Raw genomic sequence first — 27,906 nt, 5'->3', positions numbered from 1 at the left:
CATCAAGACAACATTTGAATAGGAAAAATTAAAGCCTAAAAAGCCTTACAATAAATAAATACATAATGAGACAATAAGCATGTAATAATGGATTCATTGTTTAGTGTATAAAACGTCAGAAAAAAATGTATATTTCGTTCTCATGTATATGTATGAGATAGTAGTGTGGAAAAAAATATTTCTACTTTTATAGCACCAAATACACAATACAAAATACACACACCCACTCAGATACACATTTTGGATTTTTTTGATAATATTAATTTAAGATATGAAAATTGGTCTTGAAGAATTTGGGTTCATCTTTATTAAACGAAATCTCAAAGAAGAAGAAAAACAAAAAGCATCCCTTTTAAAATATTTTATTGGTAAACATACACTTGCTATAAAATACAACAAGCTCTATTCCTCTGAGCGATGAAGACACATTCAGGTGTCCAAATAGAGGCAATAACACAGACGGGAGTTCAGCTCAGATTCTGGGGCAACACTTGTGACAGAGGCGAACGGGGAGAGATTTTACAACATTGTGAACTGATATAATATCAGGGAAGCAGCAAATAACTGTGTCATTGGTTTAGCTTATGGGAAAGGGAGGAAGAGAACAGAAGGTGATAAGGAGTGGCTGATCCATTTAACTTTTTTTTTGCTGGTATGGAACTGTGCTTCAAGTCAAATCACAAATTGAATACATATACATGCACAAACCCTCATTACACACACACACACACGCACATAATGCCAAGACCCAGAGGTCTGTGTGAGTGTGAAATACCCTCTACACACAAAGTACACCAGCCCTCGCATTCATCACATACAGTAAGGCACTGATTCGGATGCAGTCAGTCTATGAGAATAAACAATGGCATAAAAACATCTTAAAGGGAAAATATTTAAAATCCAAAGAACAAGTATTATTACTTAATATAATGCATTGTCATGCCTGTAACATTAACTGTAAAGAAAAAGCTTGTGATACTTAGCTAGATTTGCAAAAATGAAGAAAAAAAAATATTTTGATGTACAACATACGAGAGGAAAGCTAAAGTTTAACCGTCGAGAAGAGAACAACCTACGTCAAACTCACACTATCCATCTGAGCAATACTCACAATAACTTATATATGTTCTTCTTTCATGCAAAACTGTAAACACAAAACACAAAATGAATGAAAGTATGATGAGTAAGGCATTACAATGGTCAAGCTACTTCAGGTTATCCAACAAAAAACGGTTTATGACACATGGAGTCACATGATCAGTGCAAAAGCAGGGGTTAATAAGTCAAGATTTTGAGACTGCGTTGTGACAGTATTTTTCAGCTTGTAGTGTAATATGCTTAGCTTATGACAGAACAGATCCTTATTTTAGTTTCTTGACTGTGCAAAGGCTTAAACACACTGATTTCTTTATTATGTCCATGCTACACATTAAAATAAAATGAAGTGAATACATGTGTACAGTTAAAAAGCACAAACTGTATTGTATGTGCTTGTGATTTTGTTTCATTTAGTCCACATGTCCGCCCAGTTCTGCTCTCTGAAACATCCATAAAGCTGTTTGTGCATTTCAGGGGGGAAAAAGATGATTCCAAAGTTCCATAGAGATTCGAAGGAGTGTTTCACAAGGTTCCACAATCGTTCTCCGCCCAATCGCAGACTGCGACGGAGATGGTGGGGATCCAGTTCTAATGCAGGTCATCATAGTGTGGTGGGCTGTCCTCTGCCTGTTTACACACACACACACACACACACACACACACACACACACACACACACACACACACACACACACACACACACACACACACAGAAAGACAAGATCATATCATATCATTTCTCAGGTATGAGTATGAGCATCAGTTCCCTCTTTTCTTCAGACAAGATAGCAGTGCTGTCATGTTGATTGAAATTATGAAGATAAACACCAGAATGTTACCTGTGTTTATCTATAAACATCTAAAAAAACACCTTCATTTAATTGTTTGCCACTGTGTGTAATTTTGTGTCTTTATGTGTGTTTGTTCTCACCCCGAGACGCCATATAGCACTCGTGACAGCTCAGCAGTCCATTACGAATTCTTACGTCAGTCCCTGCAGTGGCGTCACCCAGCTGCCCCTCACACACTCCACACTGAGGAGAATAAATAGTTCATCAATTAAAGGATTGTTTTTGGAGACAGTTTTGACAATTGTATTGTACACATGCTTTAGTAAACTTAGTAAATATTCACACAGAGGCAAATGATGCTCCTGTTTGAAGTAAAATAAAGGCTTACGGTTGCTTATTATTGTGCATTATTGTGTAGAATAACACAGTACCTTGAAACACTGTACGTGGAAAAACAGTCCGAGCGTATCGATGATCATGGCAGCTCCTTTTCCCAGAGGCTGAGAGCAGCTAGAGCACAGTCTCTTCCCACTAACACACCTACACACAGACAGAAATGGATTTCACTTCAGATACCAGTCCTACAGTACGTCACCACATTTCAACCTCACACTCATTCACTCAAACAGCAAAGGATTCTGTTCCTTTCCAGTTGTTAAGATAAGATGAGATGAGAACTTTATTGATCCCACACCAGGGAATTGACTTGCTAAAGGTGCAAAAAAGTCAAAAAGAGGTTGACAAAAGAAAAGGCAATAAATATAATACAACAAAAATAGAGTATTAAAAATACACAGGTATATCCATAATATACACGAATGAAAAATAAAGTGCAGTGGCACAGGATTTTAACAGTTATATTGCACTGTGTAACCTGAGGTGAATAGACGGTGCAAGTAATGAGTTACACACCTTCTCACAATGTGGGTGCAGCAGTCTGCTGCTGACAGAGCTACTTATGGCTCCACGTACGTTACTCTGTTTGTGATAATGTGTCTTTACCTGCTGGGTGAAAGAGGCTGTGGTGATGATGACGATGAGGCGGAGGAGGGCGGCTGCTGCTTGCTTGTTACAACATCATGTGATCCAGACCTGTGGTCCAAAAAAGAAACAAGAAACATAATGGAGACCCTACATGGATATCCAAACATCTGTGTCACGTTTCAGTGAATATACACAAGAAGAGGAAGGTAAGACAAAGGAATAAAATGTAATTTTTTTTAAGTTTGTGTAAAATTTTTGTTAAAAAAGAACCTGCTTGCCAAGTGAAAATTTTGTGAGCTTGAGAATATATTTTTCATCTAAACAGCAGAATCATCCACAGTAACAGCTGTTGCCATAAAATACATGAATGCAGTGCTTCCACCCATTTGTCTTCCATTCAAATCTTGTCGCTCAAGTCAGAAAGAGAAAATATGGCTGCTACTTTACAATATGGGGAACAAAGCACCTGCATAACTAATGCATGTCACATGACTATTTGATGCCGGCTGTGTCATGAATTCCTGTTGCTCACCGCTGAGAAGTGACCAAGTTACAAGTCACAATGGATCATCGATTAATACATTTAATCTCAGGGGTACTTTATACATGAATTCATATGCGGCCAAATTAGCTTGAACATAGTTACATTAGAAAAGGGCATTTCATTTGATTTGCCTGACTTAAAGCAGAAAGGTTCCATAGAAGAAAAATAACAGGAAGGCAACAACACCAAAAAGCAACTCTACATACATTCAGTGTCCAACACATAGATACACACAAGGCGTCCTGTCATACCTTTTAACAGCATGTGCCTGGTTAAGCTGAAGGTTGCGGTCTAAAGAAGCTGTCTTCCACAGCTCCTGTTTCTTTGAAGGTTCACCATCACACACAGAATCTGCTCAAATATATCATGAAAAGAACTCAGTCACTGACACTCTGAGGAACACACAGTTGAACTGTGCACCAACAGTTTCTGCACGAATCTCACCCTGGAAAAAATGCAGCTTGGACGCATGCTGATCCTCGTTCCCCGCCGAGACTCTTTGGCCATTTTGCTGCAGGGGAACGTCGCTCTTCTCTGGAGCAGATGAAATGGTCTCTGTCTTGCCAAGCTGCTGGTTCAACAAGCCGGTGGGATTGAGGGGTGTTACAGTCTCCTCCAGAATCCGTCTCTCCTGGAAGATGTGTGGACAAAATAAACACACAAAGAGGAAGATGTAAGACACAAAACCAGGAAACAGGAGTTCTTCAATCTAAGTGGGTCAGTCTACGTGTTTGTACCTCTTCATTGTGTTTCCGCTCCTCCTCCTCCACCTCTAGCTGTGCTTTTTCCCACTCCTTCTTCAGCTTCTCCTGTTCCCTCTGGTATTGCTCCTGTAGAGAAACACAGCACACGTTAAACACTGTATGCAACAGAAACACACATAGAAATGTACGTAAAACATCCGGAAGAGGCCGTGTCTTCTGTTTTGCAAACATTCCTGGGGCCATGCACGTACGCACAATTCCACCAGTGTACCTGTAGGAGGCGCTCCTGCTCCTGTTGCCAGCTTTCCAGGCGTTTACGCTCCTCATTGGGGTCCCAGACCCAGTGATTAACGCGTTTAGCCAAGTTCAACATGGGGGTCTCAATCTACCCAGACCCGACCAACGAGGAAACACACACACACACACACACACACACACACACACACACGCACACACAAACAGTATACGGACCGAAAGGACAGAGAAAGGGGAAAGTTGAGAGGACAAGTCTGACTACAGTGACTACAGGAGACAAAGGGTCAGGACAGGGTCAAATTTAAGAATGAAGGAGAAACAGGAAAACAAACAAAAAAGCTGGAACAGCTCCGAGATACTCACAGTCACACTGCTCTCCTCGAGTCCCTCTGTGGAGCAGGAAGAGAGGCACAAAATAATATTTACAAGCAATAAAAGAAACGGTGCAGACGTTTGCAGGGGTAAATTATGACATAAATTATGCTTCTCTGGAAATTACATGACTATAGATTTATAGTTCTTTGATTGGAAAGAGAGGCAACTGGATTAGAGCAGTTTTTACCTGTGACAGTGGGAGAATATTCTTGCGGGCTGTTGGCCGATGCAGCTGGCTGAGCCTTTTGTTCCTGCGCTGGCGTCACAAACAAACCAGTGGTTCCATTGACCTGAAAGTTTAATATTCAACTAAATGAATAAAAGATTTACTGGACGCCAGATAACTGGAAATTGATTTGTGTTCATCCTGTTTTTTTAAAATGTTCATTTTCTGAAATGTACCGTACTCCTTCTTTTGGAGGTTTGTTGAACACATCAATATCAGCTCGACATTCTTTCAAAACATTGCACACGTCTGTTTCACTCTGTGTTTTTCCTTTGCCCTGCAGGCAGTCGCTTGTTTCAATTCATGTAAATGCAATATTAAAATCAACCTGCAGAGACTTTCCATAGGCCAATCCATCACAGTCAACAACTGGGAGGTGTTTCTGTTCAGGCTCATGTTTGTCCATTATGAGCTGTAATTTTCTGGGTTGAACTGTAGCTGTATCTGTTTTTATTAATCAGGTTTATTTTTACCGAAGGGAGATTAAAAATGCAGCTGGCCTGGAATTTGTGCAATTGCCATGTATGGTTGTGTTTAGTACGGACAGTACTTGTGTAACAAGCTTTTTTAATTGTCTTTCTAAGTTGTGCAGTGTTTTTGTCTGTGAATTCCCTACTGCGTTCATTGTTTTTATGAAGTACAATGAACATATGTGGACTTTCCCCACCAGGGAAATTAAGCACATGTTATTGTCTTCTGACATTCAATTTGTATTATCACTTTGTATGTAGGCGAAGGATGATATTCAATTTCAGTTCATGTGCTTTCAAGACCAGAGTCGGCACCTGAACTGCAAACTTTTAATGCCAGAAGTAACTATAGTTTGTGTTTGTGCACGGTTTTAAATCTAAACCCACAGGGATTTAGATTTCCCCCAACACGGCATGAATAGAATGAATCTACAGCTGATTCTAACGTCTCAGGTGTCAAAGAGTTCAGTAAACACTTGAATGCTCCACGGTGGAAAAGTCATGACAACAATTCCCACTCCCATGCATATTTCAATGCAGACAGTGAACACAGAAAACAGTACTTTCACGGTGATAGATCATCTCCCTTAAGTTTGCACAGTTTGAAGTAAATGGGTTGAAATACAAGAAAGACAGGTATGGTCCTGTCACCTGTTGTATTACCTGTCCGTTGCTTTGCTCAGGGTGATGAGGCTCCACGAGCGTCTGCGTAAGCTCTGTAACAATAGTGGTTGTGATGACACAGTTTCGGCCTCCGATCAGGGAGCTGATGGCCGAGCCTGAAGAGGAGGTCGACTTCTCAGTCTGGAGAGGCGGCGGCTGTTGTTCTGCTTTCTCCTGATTCTTCGCCGTCTCCTCAGGGGGAACATCTTTCTCTGTCTGTTTGGAGGTGATGTCTTTATTCTCCTGTGGCGAGTCGGGCGGGGAGCCAGGTGCAGTTGTAACAGAGATATCCTCCGTCGCCTCTCCATTCACACGCGCCAACCCATCCATCTGAATGGGACATGAAGTAAACACAACAATCAGGATTGCAAGGATAGTTCGATTGTGGAAATGTCACTGTTCTACTTTTCTTACTGAGCTGCTTTCAGACATGCACTGAAGACCAGACATTTTCATGAAATTTTCCAGAGGGGCTGTATGTGCGAAAACAAATGTCCAAAAATGAGGCTCCGGACATTTTACTGAACCTTTCCTGCTGGCCACCTCGTAAAATTTTCTGGAAAATGTCAGACTGAGCCCATGTGAGAATACAGCAGGAAAATCGATTGACGGCGAGCGAGTCACTTAACATTCCATAACTATTTTTACTTTAAAGGTTAATTTTTAATTCCCAAACATCTCGAAATTACAATGCATGACAATGATGATTATGGAAAACCTATACGTAAATAAAATGAAATGAAACAGTGGCCAAAGCGGCGAGCATGGTCTAAGAGCAAATATGCAAATATATAAGTAGACATAGTTATATATTTACTACTGACAGAGCTAACCAGACATACTCTTCAACACACCTTCCAACCTCATACAGAGAAATAAAAATGGAATCTGTGTCATTTGGTTAATCTTCAAAATGGTAAAACTTCATAAAAGCTACAGATTTAAAAAAGAGGGTACGCTCTGAGGTGAAATGATGAAGAATCAGATGCTGCTGACGGGTATGACTGACTGATATCCTGCCCTCACCTTGACAGACTTGTGTCCAGACGGAGTGCTCCTGGGCTGGCAGTAGGGCTTGGCTGCCAGGAGGGGGAGAGGTCTGCAGGGCACAGATGGAGGGGAGGGGAGTGCGCGTGCCGGCTGTTTGGTGTGAGGCTGTACTTGTTCAGTCTGAGGCGGCGTTTGCTTAGTCTGCGGCTGTGCGTCTCCTGTAATCGGTTGTTTCTGATGTGCCATTGGAGATTCTGTCAGTTTGGATGGAGGCTCAATGAGTTCTAGCGACCGAGGTGGTGTATTTTCCGAGTTTGTGACCGTGGTGAGGGGAATACTGGGTGTCGGGGAGCTGGTGGAGACAGACACTGATGTCTCTTGTTGAGCTATTGCATCTTTCTCAACCTCTTCAGGTTCTGTCACAACAGTTTGTTCTGGTTTGCGCGGAGGTTCTGACGTTTCTGGCGAGTCATTAACGGCTGAGGAGGGTTCGTGCTCTTTGTCCACCTGACTGAGGTCTGATTTGGGCTTTGCGTTGGACCTGGGCAACTTCAGGCTGTCCAGTGTCGCATCACTGATGGTGAAGCGGAGAGCGTAACGCTGTAAAACCATGGCTGCCTCCTCTGGAGTCGCTGCGTTCCTGTAGGCTTCGCACAACTCTACCTCTCTGCGCTCTCTAGACAGGAGGAGTGAGCAGAGACACACACAAAGCATTTAGTGCTGTAGTGTTTTTGACATTGAATGCTTATTTATTCAAGGATCCAGGGTTTTAATTTGTTCTACTTTAACAAATTCAAAGTTAAGACATAAAAATAAAAAGTGCCACAATATCATCCTTACTTGTCCTCCACGATCTCTTTGTAGGTCTTTATGCTTTTCCTCTTGTTGCCGTCACCTCCCTGCTCCTTCATGCTTTTCTCAATCCTTTTCCTCTCCTCCTCTTTCTTGATCAGCTCCTGTGACGCGCTGCGGCGGCGATTCTTCCAGCGAGTCAGGTCCTGTCAGAGGTTCACAGCGTCAAATAAAATTAACACAGGATATTGGTATATTTATAGTATATATTAAAATGGCTGAGCACAAGATAATTTAGATGCAGCTACAGTATCTCATAATGTTCTTACATTTCGCCAGGGGTCCTCCTCTTCCTGGAAGCTGTTGTACTGTTCTTGCATGCGCTCATGTCGTGATTGGCTCAGTGGTGGCAAATATCCCACCTCCTCCTCGTTGAGCATATCACCCAAACTCATACTCCTGGAGAGAAAAAAAGAAAGGATGATGGCGTGAAAATTACGTAATCACTTGGCCCAACATGCTTACTACTGTCCAAACTTATTTCAAACAAGACTGACACTGCAATCTAAATAAATGATTTGTATTCAATGATCACAAAGGAGTATAGAGAGAAAAACCTAAATCTGCCCCCTTTTCAAAAAAAAATAGATGACAGTCAAAGATGGTCTGGTGGTTATTACGACCGTTATGAAGACACAGCGAGCCAATCACAACCGTTGACAGTCCAATCAATATGAACGTTACGTTATCATTCTTTATGTTTTGTTCTGTATGTGGTGGATTGACATTTGTTGCATATGTCGCCCAACACCGGCACACAGTAACAAGAGTATGGTGGTGATCCATACAGTAATCACAAAGCAATTGAACAAGCAATGGTGCACAGTGTTAGTTGAGCAGTTCTTATGAGGGTGTTTATCTTTGACGGCTTTAAACAAATGAGCAAAATAAGTACATAACAGAATTCAGTGGTGGAAAGTAACATAGTACACTTAATAGCAATTACACAATCTTAGGTACTTGTACTTTACTTTTAACTTCACCTTCGCAACTACTTTAGAGGCAAATGTTCTTTTTACTCCACTACTTATGCTATTTTTTGCAGATTCAGGTTAATAAAACAAAATATAATCAAAATGTAATTTTAAGTTAAGACTTTACTGAGCCAATGGAAGAAATTCACAAAAAACCCAGGAGTGCACAGTATAAAGAATTTAAAATTCCACCTTTACCAGCTGCAACATGTAAGTGATAAATGCTTTATTGCATGAATATTCGTATTTAGCTTTTTGTCTTCCACCACTGAGAGAATTACTTGAAAAAACAACTTAAAAGCAAAATATTCAAAGCTGGATAATAATAATAATAAGTAATAACAACCGTTATTGTTTTGCATGTTAATGTAATTTTTCGACTGTACTCATGAAATCTAACGTGCACGGCGTGCATATGTTGTCATCATGCAGAAGCTCTTCCAGGTTCGCGCTGAGAGACTTACTCTGTGTCCTCAGACATAAAAGCAACTCGCCGGCTCATCCTAAAACAATAACAAAGTAAAAATGAATGAAAGGACAAAGCGGGTTAGGGAAAGGGCTGCGTCACAGTGGTATGCGGTAGTGCAATCGTCACATCTCAAAGGAAGACTTCATGATTGCAGCAAAAACACAAGTAGACAGTAACCTCTCGTTCACTTCCATTCACAGATCTAGTGAATAAGTGAAATAAAATCAGACCGGATTGACGGCAGCAAATCTGTAAAAATGGAAGTGAAGAAATATGCAAAAAGCTGCAACGGGGCATCTCACATTATTGGAGGTAGATCATCGTCCTCCAGCCAGAATGGTTTCTTGCGTGGTTGCTCTGTCACATCATTTCCCCTCTCTTTCTCGCTTTCCTCACTTTTTTCCTCCACACTCGGCTTTTCCAACTCTGCCTCCACCATACGGATGTGTGCGGCGGCAGGGCTGGGTGGAGGGGTGAGTGACGGAGACGAGAGGGGTTCAGTCAAATCTGTAAATGAGGCGTTTGGAACCGTCACATCTCCCTCTTGCTTGCCATCCTCCTGCCTCTCCCTCAGCGCGGCACACTTGGGGCCGCTTGGGTCTGTGGTGGTGAGCGGCGCCTGAGGTTCTGCTGCTACGGTAACGATGCTGCCAAAATCCAGTGACAAGGCCAAGATTACCAAGAAAACACGGCTCACAGGGTAAATCAAGACGGCATCACAGACGACAGAAGACTGCAGCTGGCCTTCACTTCTGACCACACCCCAGTCAGAGTTAAGTTTTCTATGAAATATCAAAAGTAAAAAACCTGCTCTGAGATAACTGAGTGGGGGAGCGGCCAGAAATGTAACTTCACCCATATTACAAAAGGTTTTCTCAAAGATTTCTCAAAGAAAAAAAAGTTTATTTTATTTTACATGTCCATAATTTCATTGGAAGCTTTTCGGAAAGAACTATGTAATCTCCTATTAATTGATTAATTAATTAATGATACAAATTTGAAGAAAAATAGAGACAGTGTTCAGTTGCTTCACTGTAACCTTGGGGATTTTACTATGTACACAGCAGCTCAGCTGATGAACATGCAAAAAATGTGAAATATGTCTTCAGGCATGTTAACATATGTGGAGAATAAAGACTCAAAGCAGTCCTTTCAAAGAAATGGGGTTTTTCCCTATAATTAGACATAATTAACGCAGTTCTTTACACAAATCTCACAAGGCAATATTTGTGGAACTACAGACCTGTTTAAGGTTTCTGTAATGTGGGGAAAGTGGCACAGCGACAGATTCTGTTCCCATATGATTCAGTCATGATTTACTTAGGAATCAAAAAGCCAAACAAAGCCAAAGTTAGATATCACAGACAAATCAAAAGGCCAGATGAATCCAAACCGAGCACAAACTGAGCCGACCCATGTGAGAGACAGAGCTGCGAGAATCCGCCCATGACAACAAATCAAATCCTTTGATAGACAAATAATACAAATGAACCCACGTCAAACATGCAGCCGCAGGCACTCACACATGATGAAGCCAAAACAACAGCGCATCAAGTCAGGATCAACCAAATCATCCGCAGGGACGCGTCAATGCGTTAGTAGCACAGGCCACAAAACCCGCGAACATGATTAAACCTTCATCTTTGTCAGTAAAATATGTTTTGTTAGCTTCACCCCAATCTCTTCATCAGACACTGTGAATACCTTTCACCAGCCGACTTCTCAGCGCGCTTAGGTCTGACGTGTAACGGCTTCATTGCCGACACCGGGCTGACGTTATATTTGACTGATCCGGGTACGGGCAGGAACTGGAACCGACTATAGCACTGGTTTGTTTTGGCTGCAGGTGGTTTTTGGGAAGATCTGGTCCTCCTTGCCATCATATCATCCTTCTCCAGGTCAGGCGCAGCCTCATTTTCGTCATACTCATCCTCGTCATCATCATATTCCTGTTGGCTGCGAGACACAGAACGGACCGCCGTCGTGTCGGGCTGCGGTTGAGGCGTTTCCATGTGAACTCTGGGCTGCTGTTGCTCCGCTCTACGAGACAAACTCTTATATTTGAAATGACTAAATATCAAGTTGGAGAATCTCTTTGCAAACCACGCCAAGCTTGTTAGTGCCCCCCCGCACACTGTTAGACACAGTCCAACACAAATCTAAGCCCACCTGACGTTCAGGTTCTTGTTTCTGGCCGTCTGCACTTCCTTTTTGTTTCGCGGAGCAGCATCAGCAGTGGTCTCCCCCTGTGTGCAACGTTTGGAGGTAGGGAGAGGCAGGAAACGGTTGTAAGTCACCGTAGCCGTGCTTTGTTTATGGAAAACTCCTGTCCTCCTTGCCATCATATCGTCTTTCTGAAGATCTGGGATCCTCTCCTGCTCCTGCTCATCCTCCTCCTCCTCCTCTGCTCTGCTTTGGTACTGAGCCAGGCGAGCATCCAGTTCGGCGGGAGTCGCAGCAAACTCTGGGGTCCAAGGTGGGAGCTCGGCAGAGGGAGGGGTGGTTTGACCAAGGTCAGCTCCATCAACCTGGCTGTGAGAGCATCGCATAAAGTTCTAATGCAGCAACAAACATGGATAATCTCTACCCATATTTGCAAATATAGCCAATAAGTCCAGGCATGTGCATGCAGACAGACAATATGTTCACGCAGCTCAATTCAGAATACAAACCTCACTAAAATCCATTAAAGAGAGAATCTCTGCAAAAACATAATTCATGAAACATGCAAAAGTAAAGCAAATCTACTGAAAAACATATGAAAAGCATATGATGAGTTGTTGAGCCTCATCAGACACTTTGACCACCAGAGTCTTGAGACAACCATCCATCAATAAAGTGCAGTGCTTTTGCTCTGACCAGTAAATCACTTCAAAATACCCAAAACATACATCACAAGGGTTCAGAGATTTACTGGTTTATTTCTCACACACACACACACACACACACACACACACACACACACACACACACACACAATGCTTGTGGTGAAATGCAATGCAGCATGCTCCTGAAATTGTGCAAGAAAAAAAGAGGTAAAAATAAAATGTGCATATATGCCACCAAAGACTTGTGTGAGGTAGTTTCTACATTGTGTCTCTATCTCATGTTCCTCCACCAGAGAGCACGGGAAAGTTGATTTCTCACACACAAAACGTCCGACTCAATCCACATCATGGTCGCGGTTTTCAAAAAATGTAAAAGCTCCTCATGAAAAAATGTTAACTCTTAAACAACGACATATTGGCCTCTAAAACCTAGTGTTGGTCAGTCTTTATATCTTACCTAAGCAAGGTACATCTGTCTGTGATGGTGTGAATGTGTGTGTGTGTGTGTGTGTGTGTGTGTCTGTGTTTCTTATCAAAACAACAAGCAAATCAGTACAAAAAAGACAGAGGTGCATCCAAACTACCTAATTTACTCTTTGAAATATGCTTGAAGTGTTTGACATTTCCCAAAATTGCATTGGCAAGCACTAAAAATTCAACGGATTAATAAGCAATGCAACAAAAAAACTACCTATTTATTCCTCAATGCAGAATAATGCACGCGACTACAGATTCGAGCCCCTGCAGCCTAACGTTGTCTTGTATTTGGCCTCGTCCATACCTGCGTTCCCGCTCTGAAAGCTGGGAGCCCAGGCCAATGGTAGGCATGGCTACAGTTGCCTTGGAAAGGAGTCGCCTTAGCAACTCCGTCTCCTCCCCTTCATTTGATGTGACTGTGTCTATTGGCTGCTCGATCTCAGTCACGCCCCCAAAGGTCACAACTTTGATGTGACCTCGTCCAGCCTTTGCTGATCCGCTGAAAGGACCTCCATAACTTTTCTCCAGACAAGCCTGACACACAGGTGCCGGGCTAGCCTCACTGTAGATATAACAACCTCACAAATGAAGACACACAAGTTTACACACGCATACACACACACACACACACACACACACACACACACACACACACACACACACACACACACAACAACAACAGCCAGGGGGAAAAGAAATCATGAGCAACTGGATACAAAGGATCAGACTGTGAAGACAAAGGAAGGATGAGGTGGAAATGATGCATCAGACGGGAAGTGTGGATGGACAGACGAGGGGAAAAACACGGAGATGTGAACTTAAATCACTCACACATGTTCACATATATCATCTACTCTAGGTGGCCACATTTTCCTGTTAACGGCTGCTCCTCAGGGCGCACAAAAAACTCTTTATTCTGTCTATTGACATCAGCAGAGAGAGAAAAACAAAGCCGAAGCACAGCTCACAGCCAACAGTCGCCTCTTTTCTTTTTCAGTCGCGCACACACACACACACACACACAGACAGACACACACACACACATACACACACACACACACACACACACACACACCCACACACACACACACCAAGTCTCATACACACCGGCCAATTCCCTACTCTGTTTCAATGCCTGTCAAAGACGACTGAAGAGGCCTGAAGTGCACAATAATGAGAAGAATAAACAAGCAGATGAGAACATGGGGAGAACAGAGACAAGGAGAGCAGGAAGACTCATTCTGGGTAGAGAGGAGAGATGAAACTGAGGGAATATTGACAAAGCTCAAGTAAACTTGAGGCTCCTTGGTGAGTCTCTGCGACTTAAGTTGCTGTCTGACGTGCACTGAAAGTTGGGACATTTTCCTGAACTTTTCCGGAGGGGCTAAAGGTGAGAACGCAAAAGCAAAGAAACTCTTCCTGCCAGGCCCCTGGCAAATGTTCGAGTGAGCCCATGTGAGAATACAGCAGGAAAATCTCCAGAAAACTCACAGCAAGTGAGTGGGTATGTTGATGACAGTAAACAAAAAGCATGCTTTGTCCTGCCTTTACTGTTACTACTTTTACTTATACAAAAAATGTTCCTACAATTATACATACTATATATGCATATAACAGCGAGTGGCTGTTTCTTAAAAGTTCCATATGTAAGTTTGCTTCGCTACATCTCGTCTCCTCCGCTGCAATGATCTGCTCAAATCAAGACGAGCAAAAACGAGGACCAAATGCACGTACGCACACACATCCGGCTCGTTCTCACATCAACTCTGATACACACAATCATTAACAAGCCACACACTTGACGTACAGCAGCAGGTGCTCAGTGCTGCATGTGTGCTGAAACAGAGAGAGTGTGTGTTGGGCACCTGGGTTCAGTCATCTTGAGTCTCTCCCACTTCTTCATATCTGCCTGGCTCATGGAGGCCGAAACAAAACTCATTGGTCCGTCCCTGTGAGGGCGGGTCCTACTCTGAGCCCGCCTACGAGCCAGGTCATCCTTCTGCTTGTTAGGCATCGCCTTAACCCTCCCCTCTTCCTCCTCGTCCTCCTCTTCCTCGTTGCGAGGGGCAGAGTTTAGGAAGGGGTTGTCTCTGCGCATAATGATGTCAGGGGATGCATCCTTCTCACTGTCCAATCACAAGGCCAGTACGGTGGCGTCACACAGCACACGTTACACACCAAAGTGGAGCACACACACACACACACACACACACACATCAAACCACAAGTGACCAGAACACCCAAACAAAAAGAAAGAACAGGGAAATGGAAAAGGATATTTAGAAGAGAATTAGACGAAACAGAAGAAAAAAAGGGAAAATTCAGACAAACCCACACAGCTAACCTGATCTCCTTCTCCTGCAGCGTTTGCTGCGAGGCCCGTCTGATGCCCTCCCAGCGCTCTCGGTCTTTGTCGTTACATACAGGTGGAGGAACAAACTGGTGCACCTTGGGAGCAACGGGGCTGCGAAGAGCTCGCCTCGACGCCAAGTCATCTTTCCGAACGTCCGGAACTGACCGCACCTCTGATTCCTCCTCCCCGTCAGAGGACGAATCCCAGGCAGATTTCTGAGAGGTCAAAAAGTCGTTGTCCCGCCGAAGGATGATGTTCGGGGACGGTGACCTCTCTTGCTGTTCCTCCACTGCGGGAGGGCTGGAGTTGGAGACGGCATGACGTAGCATGGTCATTTCACAGATGATCAAAAAAATCCACCCTGCCACACCGTGAGCAAAGGTAGTGACGTGCAAATTCGGACTCGGCATGTTTCCACACACATTGTTAGCATGTGCTGTTGATTAGTCGAAGTTTGCGGTCAAGTGTATCGTGACGTGCTGCAGAGAATGAGGACTTTTGACACAACCAATCCAAAAGCAGCCGCGCAACCAGCAGGAAGCAGTTCCTGTCCACTGGAACCTCGATTCCATTATAAGCAACTGACATGGCTCAAATCCACCTCTCCCATAATACCAACAACGAGCAAGCAGTTAGTCGAATCAATCTATAACCAGACAGACCAGTGCCACAGCAAACCACAGACAAATTTACCATCACAGCGTTTTGTTAGTGAACGTGACCAAACGTCACTGAGTCAAAGCGACAGCAGCCGATCTCGTAACCGTGCTCGCTGACCTGCTGTAGCGAACGACGGCAGGCAGAACTTTAATTCCTGCCTTCTCCAACATCTGCAGCCTCCTCTGCCCCAACACGTCCTGGGCCACATTCTCCTCTTCCTGTTTTAGTTTTTCCCCATTGTTCTCAGGGGCCCAAGTGACAGTCTTGGGAGATTTGTGGAGCAGTCCGGTCCCTTTGCCCTGCTCTGGTGTGGCTTGACTGGGCAACAGTGTGTCACGGCAGAGAAAGGTTAGGGATGATGACAGTTTGCGTGTCTTAACATCGGTGTGTGCTTTACTTCTTTCGGCTCATTTCTTTTTTGTATTTAAATTTTGCAGTTCTTCAAATCATGCATTTCATTTAAATTAGAGTTGTCGATTGTATTAATGTGTCCGTTGTTACCTCCGCTGCTCTCCCTCCTCGGCGTGTGGTTTTCGCCGCGGGGTCGGGATGTAGCAGCTGGCGTTGGTTCGGTTTGGAAGGAACTGGTTGAAAGGGATGGAGCTTCTTGCTTCACTGCTGGCAGTCCGCCTGGCCAACATGTCATCCTTCCGCACATCTGGCTTCCTGCCGGGGCCATCGGCCTCTGAATCGCTGCCTCGCCCTGGGCAACAAAAGAGAGATGAAGCGAAAAAGAGAAAAGAGGCAGTAGGGATAGAAAGTAAGTCAAGGACTTTGAGGAACAACTACTAATTAGTCATTGCATAATAACCTCTGTAAACACAGTTATCAAGACATATGGTTCCATATTTTTTGACAAAAAGTTCATATTCAAAGTTTATATTGTAAAACCACATAAAACTAAATAACACCAAATTAAAGGATGTTTGCTTTATTATAACAGCCTTATTTTCGTAGTTTTGGCCATCACTCCTATGATGATATTAATATTCTTCTCATCAAGATGATTTGATTTGGGGAAGGGGAAGAGTGACACTCATACTCAAACTGTCTATTGTAAACATCCATCTCAGTTTACAGGGAAGTTTTCTGTATAATGAGAGATCATTTGCAACCTATCGATTGCGTTAACTTTAAGTTCACCTGCAAGCAAAGATAATCTGGCTAAACCTTTGGCTTGTGTGCAACCCTCTGTGGTCATCTGACCAGTTGTACTTCATACGAAAATAAGATTTGTCCCAAATTTCAGCAATTAAAAATTGAAAAGGGCCATTATTCAAACGGTCTGATAAGGCATATTAATAACTTCATCTCTTGCCGAACCTTTGACAACCTTGTCAAGGATAAATCTACGTAATCTCTAAATGCAAGTATTCTTCAAAAAACAAAATGAAAAACTTTATCCCCTGACAAACCACTTTGTTGGGTAAAACAAAAAATTACTTTGTAAGACCACACACTATCTCTGTGGCCGGGATATGAAGGGAATTAGTCTCTTCCCGGGCCTGAAATAGTGTTTTTTTGTCACCCCGCTGCACATACATTATACTGTCAACATCAAAGACACAAACAGGATGCCTGCGTTACCCCCTTCAAACACACACACAGACACACACACACACACACACAGAGACATGTGACAGACAGGATGTTGACCTCAGTCTGTTTCCCAGGTCCAAATCTTTAGTGATTGCTACTTAGACGAACAGCTGCTACATCTGGGGCACGGACACATGCACACGCACGCGCGCGCACACACACACACACACACACACACACACACACACACACACACACGCACACGCACACACAGGTTCAGCTGTTGCCCACAGCCGGCCTGACTGGCCATACCGTACCAAGGTTAAATTTCAACATTTAAGAGAACAGTAGACAGACTATTTATGGATGAGTGGCTTTGTATTTCTGCTTTAAAGGAATAGTTCAACATTTTGGGATCATCATGACGTGTCTTTGCTTGTCTTGTTATATGGGAAGATTGATATCGCTCTCTATGCCTGTGTGTTAAGGAGGCAGCTAGCTTGGCTTAGATTAAAAACTGGAAGCAGGGGAAAATGGTCGCCTGGCTCTCTCCAAAGTCCATAAAATTGTATTTCTCCTACTTAAGAGAGATTTATCAGAACCAACCATCACTGTTGCCTCGATTCACCACATCAGGAGAAGGACTGTGCTGGGAGCGAGAGCCAAAAGAGTCCAGACTGTCCAAAACAAAAGAAAACAGATCAGAAGACATGCAAAAAAGGGGGAAACCACATGTGTGTGAGTGGTGTGTGTCGACAGATGACTCTCACCTGTCAAGGGAGTTGTCGCGGGTGTGTCTGGGCGGAGAAAGAGACTCACTCCTCTCGGAGTCCCAGCAGTCATAGCCGCTGTCTCTGACGCCGTGCTTCTGTGGATTGTCGCCTCCTTGATCGCTCTCCTACAAACACACGTGTGGACACAATAAGTGGCACTTGGTTTGCTTCACGTTGTCCCGCCATAATCTCCATGACAACCGAACACATATGTGCGCACACATGTACACACAGGTTGTCATAACGTGTGCTGGCACAAGTTTAAGGTCAACATATAGTGTATGGCTATAAACGTGTGTGGTCAATGTGGGAAATTGAGGACGTAGAGGAAAACTGTTATATCATATTGATGATGTCATTGCATCATGTTTGCCTTGTGTCGTCCATTTTCAGCACTTAATCTGTTTGCTTCTCTCCTACTTTCTGTGCTAACATATAGTGTTTGAATACAGCAAATTCCGCATAAAGCTGTTCTCGTTTTCCAGTTTTTCCTGTTTATGTTGTCGTTAGATCTACATGTTAGCAAGCAGTCACTTCCAAGCTGCTGCTCAGCACTAATGAAATCCGGATTACATAACTATAACATTATCTGTTTTAGAATTTCTGCTTTTATGCTACACTATAAATGCTTTTAATGTTTTACCCTTTTTAATGTATTCCTATGCTTCTTATCTGCATTCCTTATGTTTCTTTTATGTCTGTAAAGCACATTGAATGACCTCTGTATATATGATAATGCGCGATACAAAAAAATCTACGTTGCCTTGCCAAGCAATTGTCTGACAAACTCACTATAAACATTGTCGGTGCCGCTTCTCAGAGACAGAAGTGAGAAGCGACACAATATCTTCCTTATTTTTGCTGTTTTCAAATGAAAAAAGCATGTCCAATATGAGCTGTGTAAAATGGACAACTGTCTCTCTGAAACAGGAGTGGTGTAACATAAACAAAAAATGTGTTTTCTCCTCTATCCTGCAAACAAAGACAGGAAATGAACAAATCCATCCCCCGCAACTCCTCCGTGCTCTCATCAGTCATTCTGTCTGTCTGCCCCCCTCATCCTCATCCTCCTCCTCCTTCCTATTCACTCACCATCTTCATTTGCGAAAGAAGCCCTTCGAACTCCTTGAGGTTGAGAGTGGGACCGCCGAAGGAGGCACAGCCGCTGGCAGCCTTGCCCAGCCAAAACACCGTGTTCAGCACCTGGGGGGAGACCGAGGTGCAGGGTTGGTGCATTTTATACACGCGAAACACACCAGCATTGAAGTTAATGTGAGAAAAAAAGAAGAAGAAGAAGCAATAACAACTCACATTTTTTAGTTTGCGGTTGCAGTCAGAGTCCCTGATGAGGGAAATGTGTGTTAGCGTCAGGTGATACTACATTAAAATGGACAGAAACCATCAACACTCCATTATTTACTTGAGGTTAGCCCGTGTAGAAGTGTCCTGCAAGTCCCCGGGGTCAAACAGCTGGGAGCCCCTCAGGCCCAGCTCCTCACAGCCCCGCAGGAAGACCGACAGGTTGTCCTAGAGGGAACCACAGACAGCCAGAGTTTATCACTTTGACGGACAGGGTGGTGTTTTACTATCGGTTGAGTGTCACGCTGGAGAGTGTCCTCTTACCAGCCCAGCAATGGGGGTTGGCAGTCTGTTGATCTTCTTGACCAGCCCAGGTTTGATTGCGCTCAGCAGCCTGTGTGGAGGAGGGGAGAAGCAGAGATTAACTCAGTGGGAGTTTATGTACAGTATGTTGTTGCTACATCATCAGACATCAAAAAGCAGAAGTGGAGTGATGTCCCGGGGCTTACTCGCACAACAGGATGCCGTTCTCCAGAGCACTGCGGAAGTCCTTGTCTCCGAAGCTCTTCCCTGTTACAGCCTTGGGAAGGGGGACAGGAAGATACAGATGTAAAGGAGGTGGATTGGAACCTGGGCTGCTCATAAATACTATAAATATTGATCAGAAATCCATTTTTTTGTGCGTTCATTGATCGTTAAGTCAACAAAATATCAGAAATAATTGAAAAATGGTGATAATGGAATTGCTCATCTCATCCAATCAACAGTCCAGAACACAAAAGATGCTCAGCATAAAATTAGGTAAAGCAAAGAAAAGTAGCAAATCTTCACATTTGAAAAGGTGGAGCAGCAAATGTTTGACATCCTCCTTTGATAAATGGGATTAATTGACAATTAGAGCCTGATTTATTGGTTGGCCGATCAAAATCAACCGATATGAGCTGTGCACAGACGTCGGTATCGTTTATGTTTTCCTTGAGGTTATGAGATGTCACTTCAATGCTCCTGAAACTTTTGATGTCACCATTTTGACATTATTTTTTCATTGTAAATTGTAAATATCAGTTAAAGCTCTTATATGATCACAGTAGACAAATATTTTATGCTTCAGTCTGCATGGTTCACCCTTCCCCCAACATTTTTGCTTCAGTAGAAACCAAATCAGAGCGATGCCAGGCCAATGACCCACCGCTCTGTGTCCTCATTCCATTTTCTCTAAATGCGGCCGCATGCAGGTCCCTGATTTAGAAGCACACAATCGCAGCTCAGAGAAAAAAAAGCCGCAACGAAAACCTCAATCCTCTAATTTGGACTCTAGTTTGCTCCAGTCTATCCTGTGCAGGCAGGAGCGAGTCAGGAAGTGAGCGGTGACACACTCACCCACTGCTTTCTGGAGCTGTTGTGTAACCAGTGGCCAAAGATGACTGGAAAAGAAGGGTGGTTTTACTGCTGCTGACGCTGACATCTAATCCAGATTAGCCCAGATTACAGTTAGCACCGAAACTGTTAACTGCAGGCGCACACACACACTCTGCCACTCCACTGCTCAATCCTATACATCCTTCTACAAACAAACACTATTAAATCACAGCAAGAGTGCAACTGATTCCAAACACGTAACAATCGGAAGGTTTTAATTCATAAATATCATTTAACCTTGAAAAATATTGGAGTACTCAACTTTCTTCTTCTGTTTCTGTTCACTTTTACTGATTTATCATTTAGTTCTAACTCTTTATGTAAAGCTCTGCTGGACATGCACCATACGTATGAGAGGAAAATACACACACATACACATACACACACACAGACACAGTGCATCTGTCGCTATGAAAATAGACTATTGTTTTTCCGTTATATAAGTGATGACCAGATGTTTCCCATTGGCATCTCCTCCTTCTTCTTGTCTTTCATCGTTTTGCTATCTCTCTCCTCTCACACACACACACACACACACACACACACACACACTTGGCACAGGTCAGGTTGATTGAGGTACGACTCAAGGCCTTTGAAACATTTACACCATGGTCATGCATAATTTACCCACCAAGTAGAGTAATGCACTGTGTTGAGGGAGAGCACGACTACTGTGTTTGTGTTTTGTGTAGGTAGCGAGTGTGGAGGAGGAGGCTGGACACAGTCAGCGGGTGGAGGTGGTCGACTTTTGGAACTGTGTTAAATGAAACAATAAGGACAAAGTGACTGGCGTGAATATACCAGCGTGTGTGTTTGTGTGTGTGTGTGTGTGTGTGTGTGTGAAATGAGCATTCATGTCTGCCACAAAAATCAAGCCAAAGACCTTGGGGGCATTTGAGCGCCAGCAATGGTAATCCGACCCTCTCTCTCCCCCTCATGGTGCACGGCTCTGCTCAGTCTGGATGAATGGCAGCAGCAGCTATAATTTAAACCCTGAGGTGGGAATGTGTGTGTGGGGAGGGGGCAGAAGTAGGCCAAAGTGCCATTCGCTTTCATTTTAACATGCAAAAAGATGGAAAGAATGATGCGAGGCCTGGAAAGCAGAGGGAAAGCAGAGGAAAAGACAGTGATGTAGTAGATTGGTAAAACATTGGCGTTATTTCTGGTAAACACAAAGTGCACTGAAGTGACAGAAGCCAGGATTTTGCAGCCCCAGACTAAGTAATGAGGAGTCTTTATAGGTCCATGATAATGCTGCAATTTACTCAAAATGTTGTTTACTTTCAGCGTGGGGCAGTCAGCCCTAGTTCGTGCCTGTCTCATTTTTCAGTCACACAGCAAAAGAAAAAACCAGAGTGTCAAATTTCAACACTTTAGGCTGTTTTTATTTAATGTTTCATCCACAGACGCTCATCGAAAAGTTCATAAAGTTCTGTATTTCTAAGAAAACTAAAAAAGTATTTTGAAACATAACATAACAGACAGCAACATTAAACTTGACAAATACAACTGATCTAACAAACACATGTTATTTCTGTTTTCATAAGGAGTCGCATGGTTGTTGCGCATGCATGCGTGTGTGTGTGTGTGTGTGTGTGTTTTCAAAATAGCTAAACAACACATGGACGGATTTCCACCTAACTTTTTTTACATTTTGATTAACTTTTGGAGCTGACCAGTTAAAAGTCCAGATCAACAAAAAATATATATTCCAAAATAAACATTTTCCAGGACAATCTAAAGCTTGATATTGATCAGAAAACAATAAGACATCATTGTAATATCATAAGTGATGTCATGAAGAAGTAAGCAAGGAGTTGGAAAATGACGAGGTATCCCTGCATCCTATAGGAATATAGACACAACCTGAAGCTTATATAGATCAAAAAAGTAATTCATGATTATATGATATAATTATCAGATGCAGACGGGTACATGAGAAGCTCAAACGAGTGAGGCCAGCTTGAACCATGGTGGACTCTCCGTGTGCTTCCAGTCAAGTCAGTACTGAATTGAAATGCACTGTCATGCAGTGAGAGATGGAAATGAGGAGAACTTGAGCCTCACACTGATGCAGTGGTCACTGAGAGAGTCTGGGGTTTTAATTTGTGGTCTTGCCCAGGCATTAAAGTCATGATGTACTGTGGGAGTTTTGCAAACTTCTGCCATGTGGTGCACAAAGAAGAAGAAGAGAAGACAACAAATTGAAGAAAATAAATCAGGAGGAAGAGGGAGAAACAGAGATAAAGTCCTAATCCACATGCATTGTAGATTGGAGGATGAGTTTAATCTGGATCAGAGTAAATAACCAGAGTGAGTCGACATCAGACAGCACCAGACCCTTCAGCAGCTGACAGATGATATCTGTTCAATATCACAAACAGAAGCACTTCCTTTTAAAATAGTCCTACTTTTTAGAAAATTAATTTGTAATATACTTATTCATCACAATAAAAATACTTTGATATGATTAGGGCACCATTTTAGCCTAATCCCTGATTGAAATTTAGTTTTTTAAAATTAATTATATATATTTACATAAACACTGCACATAAAAATGTTGCAGTTCTCGAGGATATATTAATATATATTAAGATTCAAACTATGAAGTACAAAAACAAGTACAAAAGTATACTTAATAATAATCTATTTGCGTTTCAACTCTTAATCATAAAGGGAAGTATAGTTCAAACTACTGCTATGTAGAAAGTCTGTATGGCGCTTATCAGAGATGATCAATCATATATCGTGCATGACACAGCATATACAGTTATAAACTACTGTGCACGTTATGTCCAGTTTCTAACGCTTTAAAGAAAAAGAAAAACAACTTAACACAGTTTTTAGTTTTGTCTGTGGTTAACTCTAACTGACTATCCTGTCATTACAAAAACATCAAACACCACTGAGGCATGACAGACATCTTGGCCAGCAGCAGGTCTGTGTCAACATTATTTCACATTCTCTCATACACACACATTCGATGTACGGAAAGTCCGTGAATCCGAGCTCTCTCACACTCTCTCTCTCTCTCGTGCAGACACAGCTGGGCCGTCTGAGATCACTGGAGTTAATCTGCCCAGGACAGCTGTGACATCTGGCACGCACACACACACACGCGCACACACACACACACACACACACACACACACACACACACACACACACACACACACACACACACACACACACACACACACACACACACACACACACACGCTCAATCACACAGGTTTCTTTATCAATCCCCGGTGTGTCCGACCCTGTGCTGCGTATGTCGGTGACAGCGGAGGTTAACTGCCACTAAAGGTTAACTCAGCGTTTCCCTGAGCCTGTACAACTTGAACCTGCTCAATGTCACATTCAACAGGTTTAAAGCACCATGGACAGAGCACCAGCTTTGAGACGGTCTAATCCGGCCTCGACTCAACTATAAACAGACAGAGAGAGAGGTCTCGTCTGTGCCAGTCTCATTTCCTGCTCGGGTCATGCGGTGATATATAGCCCACTGCTCTACTGCCCCCCTGGAAACAGTGACACCTGAGAGCCTGCCCGTGTTATGTTCCCATGGTGACCAATGGGGTGTGTCTGAGGAGTGTGTGAACACGCATAGCTGATTGACATGAGTGTGTATGTGTGCTTTGCATACTTTTAAGCGCGCACGCACACACACATACACACACACACACACACACAAACACACACACACGCACACACACACACACACAGAGAGAGTGAAAATGTTGCATGGAGCATTGGGTGGCATGGTTAACCCTGAATCATGCCCACCTGTGAGAGTGTATAAATACACCAGTAGAAATAGAGTCAGCCTGACTGGTCTGAAAATAAACTGGAGAATTAGGAGGCAGGAAGACGACAAAGAAGCACGGCGAACACCGAGCAAAGACGCCGCAGTAGAGATTAAGACTTAGAGGCCACTATATTCACCTGGACTGTTGGTGCTCACTACTGATGTAACGTTGGTGCTTCTTGAGTGACGATCAAAATGTGTACATAGCATCAGACGTCAGGAACTGTCACTAGTTTTGAAGTTTTAAAGATTCAAGGATTTGTAGAGTTAAGTGGATCACGGTATAGATCCTCAAAAAACACAGAGTTTCTTTCAGTTCAGGTCAAATAGACAGAAGAAGAAGTAGAGATCCAAGTATATTTTGTTCCTGAAATTTGAGGTTGAAAGAAAGGCATTTGGGGAGTCACCCTATTTGTTAACGAATAAATAATTAGAGCTGCAAGAATAACAAAAAATCAATTAGTGGGTCTGCTTTAGATAGATAGATGGATGGATGGAGGGATTGACTTGAGAGGGAAAGTTATGTCCAACCTCAACATCATTCGTTAAATGGTTAACTGTGTGGGTTTGGTGGAAAATGATTTGTTTATATCCACATCCATAAAACCCCATAAAATGGGTCATCGCTCTCCACAGAAATTGATTTTTTATAAATGGTTCTCTTGCGCTGTAAGTGGGACACGTTTGCAGATCTGAACTAGGTGGGATGGGACATGAATGTTCTACTTTTGTGGCCTCTGATATTTGAATCATGACGAAAAGATTGTGGCTGGACCAGTTAACTTGGATAGGTTAGTGTTTGAAGCCCACGTAAGACCCGTGCGACATAAATAATTGTGCCGAGCTGCAACTGAACACTGAAGAATAAGAATTGGACAGCTTGGGAGCTTCGGGGGCAACCTGGCTTCTTTCATGTACCAGAATCAGACATGTTTGTTGTTAGTCATCATCCCTGCTGCCTGCAAACTATATAGAGAGACTTGCTGCTGCAGTTTAATAAAGTCACATAACTCTCAGAGCTTTTTAGTGTTCAAAAGTGTTTTGCATTGTAATTAAGATGAATACTTCTATCTTCTCCACATTAGTTTTTTTCATTTTACACACATAGCATGAAGACTATTATTACAGTAAGTTAAGTGACAACGTGTATTGAAGTTTTCAGCTTTATGTAGCCTGGATCTTAGTATTATGAGAAGATAATGATTCATTTTATTTCACTGTCACTATCTTTACCTTCACGCAGCTGCATGAAGGCAAAGATATAGGATGAGACAGTAAACTAAATATCTTTGGTTTGTGGATAAAAACAAAACAATCTTCTCTGGGGTTTGGGAAACCCGATCCACATTTTTCACCATTTTATGGACTGAACGGCTAAATCGATGAATTGAGGAAATAATCGACAGATTAACGGATAATGAAAAAATAATCGTGAGTTTACAGCCCTAGCATAAATCCATCTGTCCATCCTCAAGTCAAAAACCCAAGCTTATATAATGCACCACAATGCACTTTGATGTCATTCTGATGACACTTCCAAGCCTTTTACTTCCCCCAATCTGGCATTGCAGTTGGCAGGTTAGCTCGCCTAAAGCAGACTGAGCCACAATGGAAGAGACAGAGAGAGAGAGAGAGAAAATAAATAGGTCATCACAACGCAGCTCCACGGGCAGATCATGATTCACCACCCGGGCTTTACAGAGGGAGACGGTGGGGGCGAGGCAGCAGCAGACCACGGGTCATAGTCTCATCCCATCAACTCGGTGGTACAGTATCCACCGTAGCAGCGTCTCGCGCGCGAACGCTGGCCCGGTTCCATAACCATGGCAACCGGAATCCCCTCGCGCCCGAAAAAAAATAAGAGCGAAAAGGGGGCGTTCCTCCGTCGTGAACGGGGCTGTCGTCATGGATACTGAGCACAAGGGGGGATGAAACGAACATCTCTACGGTGTTTTACTTTGCCTCGGTCGTGCGTCTTCTTGCCGACACTGTTGTGTCTCGGCGTGAAGTTGCATCCAGCATCGGGAGGCGTGTGTGAAAACTTTTTTTTTTTAACACGCATGCTAGCGCACAGTCCCGCGGCGGTAACCCGACACTGTCGCCCCCCCGCTAACAGGTGATGGTGCCCCGGTGTGTGTGTGTGTGTGTGTGTGTGTGTGTTGTGGGGCTGCCTGTGTATTTATATCCCCCCGGTCACTGTGTGTGAGCCGTTTCTGTGCCCGCCGCGCTGTGGGACCAGGCCCCGGCCCCTGACTCCACTCACCTCGATCCATTGCTGCGCCTCCTGACACGCAGCAGGTTCGGGATGGTTCGCCGCCGCCGCCGCCGCCGCCTCCTCCTCCGGCTCGTCCCGCGTCGGAGCGGTCGGCCCGTCTCGACCTGCCGCTGCGGGGCTCGCCATCTCTGAGCAGGCCGGTCGAAAGAGGACCGGAGTCGGACGGTGTTCGAAAAAAGGATGAACTCTGAGAGTCCCGCTATCCTCCTGCTCCTCCTCGGCGTTCTGGCAACGTCAACGAGCGCGCAGCTTCACGCCTCAACGCAGCCTCTCGTGCCCGGCGAGTCCCGCTCCGACTGTGACTGAGGCACGGACGTGGAGGTGGAGGTGGAGGTGGAGATGGAGGTGGGGACGACGACGCCAGCCCGCGACCCCGACGCTGCGACGCGAACCAGGCGCTAAAAATAAACGATTCCAGTGCGCCGCGCTGCCGCCGCCGCCGATGTCCTCGGCCACCGCTGCTGCCTGCCGCGCATTTCAGGACGCGTGCACGCGCAGTCAGGAATCTACGCGGGGGTTGGTCGAGAGACGATGGCAGAGATAGGAGAGGGAGAGATGGGGGGGCTCCGCAAAAGATGTCTCGTTATTTCAGTTTTCACGAGCCATGGAAAGTCTACTGGCTTTAAAATGGCGAGTAAAGAACAGGCAGAAATAGAGGTTTGATCCAGTGGAGAGGGGGTGAAAGGTCAAACCAAACCCACCCCCCCCCCCCCCCAAAAAAAAACAAAAAACAAAAACAAAAGTCCCACTGAAAAGTCTCAGAGTCTACACACAATCTGATTAATAACTAATTTGTCAGAAACTTCTACTTCTACAATATCAAATGTAACTGGTTCTCCATCTTGAGGTCAAAATATAGTTTAACACCTTACTTGGTTTTTATTTTTTTTTTGATCAAATTTCTTTAGTTTTTTATGCTTCTCCAGTTTACCAGGAATTTTTTAAAAACCTGCCGGAGAATTAATGCTCTTATTGATTGAAGAAATGAAGTGAAGGAGTCTGAGAGTCCAATCCAGAACATTAAGTCCTTCCAGGCCACTAAAACCTGCCAAACGACGTCGGTGTTATTGAAAAATA

The 27,906-nt window shown here is 43.6% G+C and overlaps 1 protein-coding gene across 5 annotated transcripts; it reads right to left on the bottom strand.

The window, feature by feature from the left end:
* Positions 1-346: 346 nt before the first annotated feature.
* limch1a (LIM and calponin homology domains 1a) lies at positions 347-27,317 on the bottom strand. Of its 5 annotated transcripts, XM_035637752.2 has the most exons (31): positions 26,818-27,317; positions 19,834-19,904; positions 19,649-19,718; positions 19,446-19,552; positions 19,337-19,367; positions 19,118-19,228; positions 18,023-18,150; positions 17,859-17,929; positions 16,215-16,416; positions 15,831-16,031; positions 15,045-15,353; positions 14,566-14,826; positions 13,005-13,262; positions 11,565-11,927; positions 11,100-11,435; positions 9,698-10,042; positions 9,391-9,429; positions 8,222-8,351; positions 7,941-8,098; positions 7,137-7,776; positions 6,111-6,440; positions 4,939-5,041; positions 4,740-4,765; positions 4,393-4,506; positions 4,155-4,247; positions 3,862-4,048; positions 3,669-3,768; positions 2,892-2,981; positions 2,321-2,429; positions 2,030-2,132; positions 347-1,725 (listed from the first exon to the last, which is right to left on the bottom strand). In XM_035637752.2, the coding sequence occupies exons 1-31, from the start codon at positions 26,953-26,955 to the stop codon at positions 1,700-1,702; spliced, it is 5,250 nt and encodes a 1,749-aa protein (XP_035493645.2). In that variant the 5' UTR covers positions 26,956-27,317; the 3' UTR covers positions 347-1,699. The 5 variants fall into 5 exon arrangements, with proteins under 5 accessions (XP_035493645.2, XP_047189982.1, XP_047189981.1 ...); XM_047334026.1 differs by lacking the exon at positions 4,393-4,506; XM_047334025.1 differs by lacking the exon at positions 9,391-9,429.
* Positions 27,318-27,906: the final 589 nt, after the last annotated feature.

Source organism: Scophthalmus maximus, chromosome 8, assembly GCF_022379125.1.
Source record: "Scophthalmus maximus strain ysfricsl-2021 chromosome 8, ASM2237912v1, whole genome shotgun sequence".
Classification (NCBI taxonomy): Eukaryota; Metazoa; Chordata; class Actinopteri; order Pleuronectiformes; family Scophthalmidae; genus Scophthalmus; species Scophthalmus maximus.
This window is presented reverse-complemented; position numbering and strand designations above follow the sequence as displayed.

Coding starts and splice junctions, on each gene's coding strand:
- limch1a (XM_035637752.2), bottom strand. CDS start 26,955: ATGGCGAGCCCCGCAGCGGCAGGTCGAGACGGGCCGACCGCTCCGACG. Junction 4,766..4,938: donor ATATTCTCCCACTGTCACAG/GTAAAAACTGCT, acceptor CCTGCTCCACAG/AGGGACTCGAGGAGAGCAGT. Junction 4,049..4,154: donor AGCGGAAACACAATGAAGAG/GTACAAACACGT, acceptor CACATCTTCCAG/GAGAGACGGATTCTGGAGGA.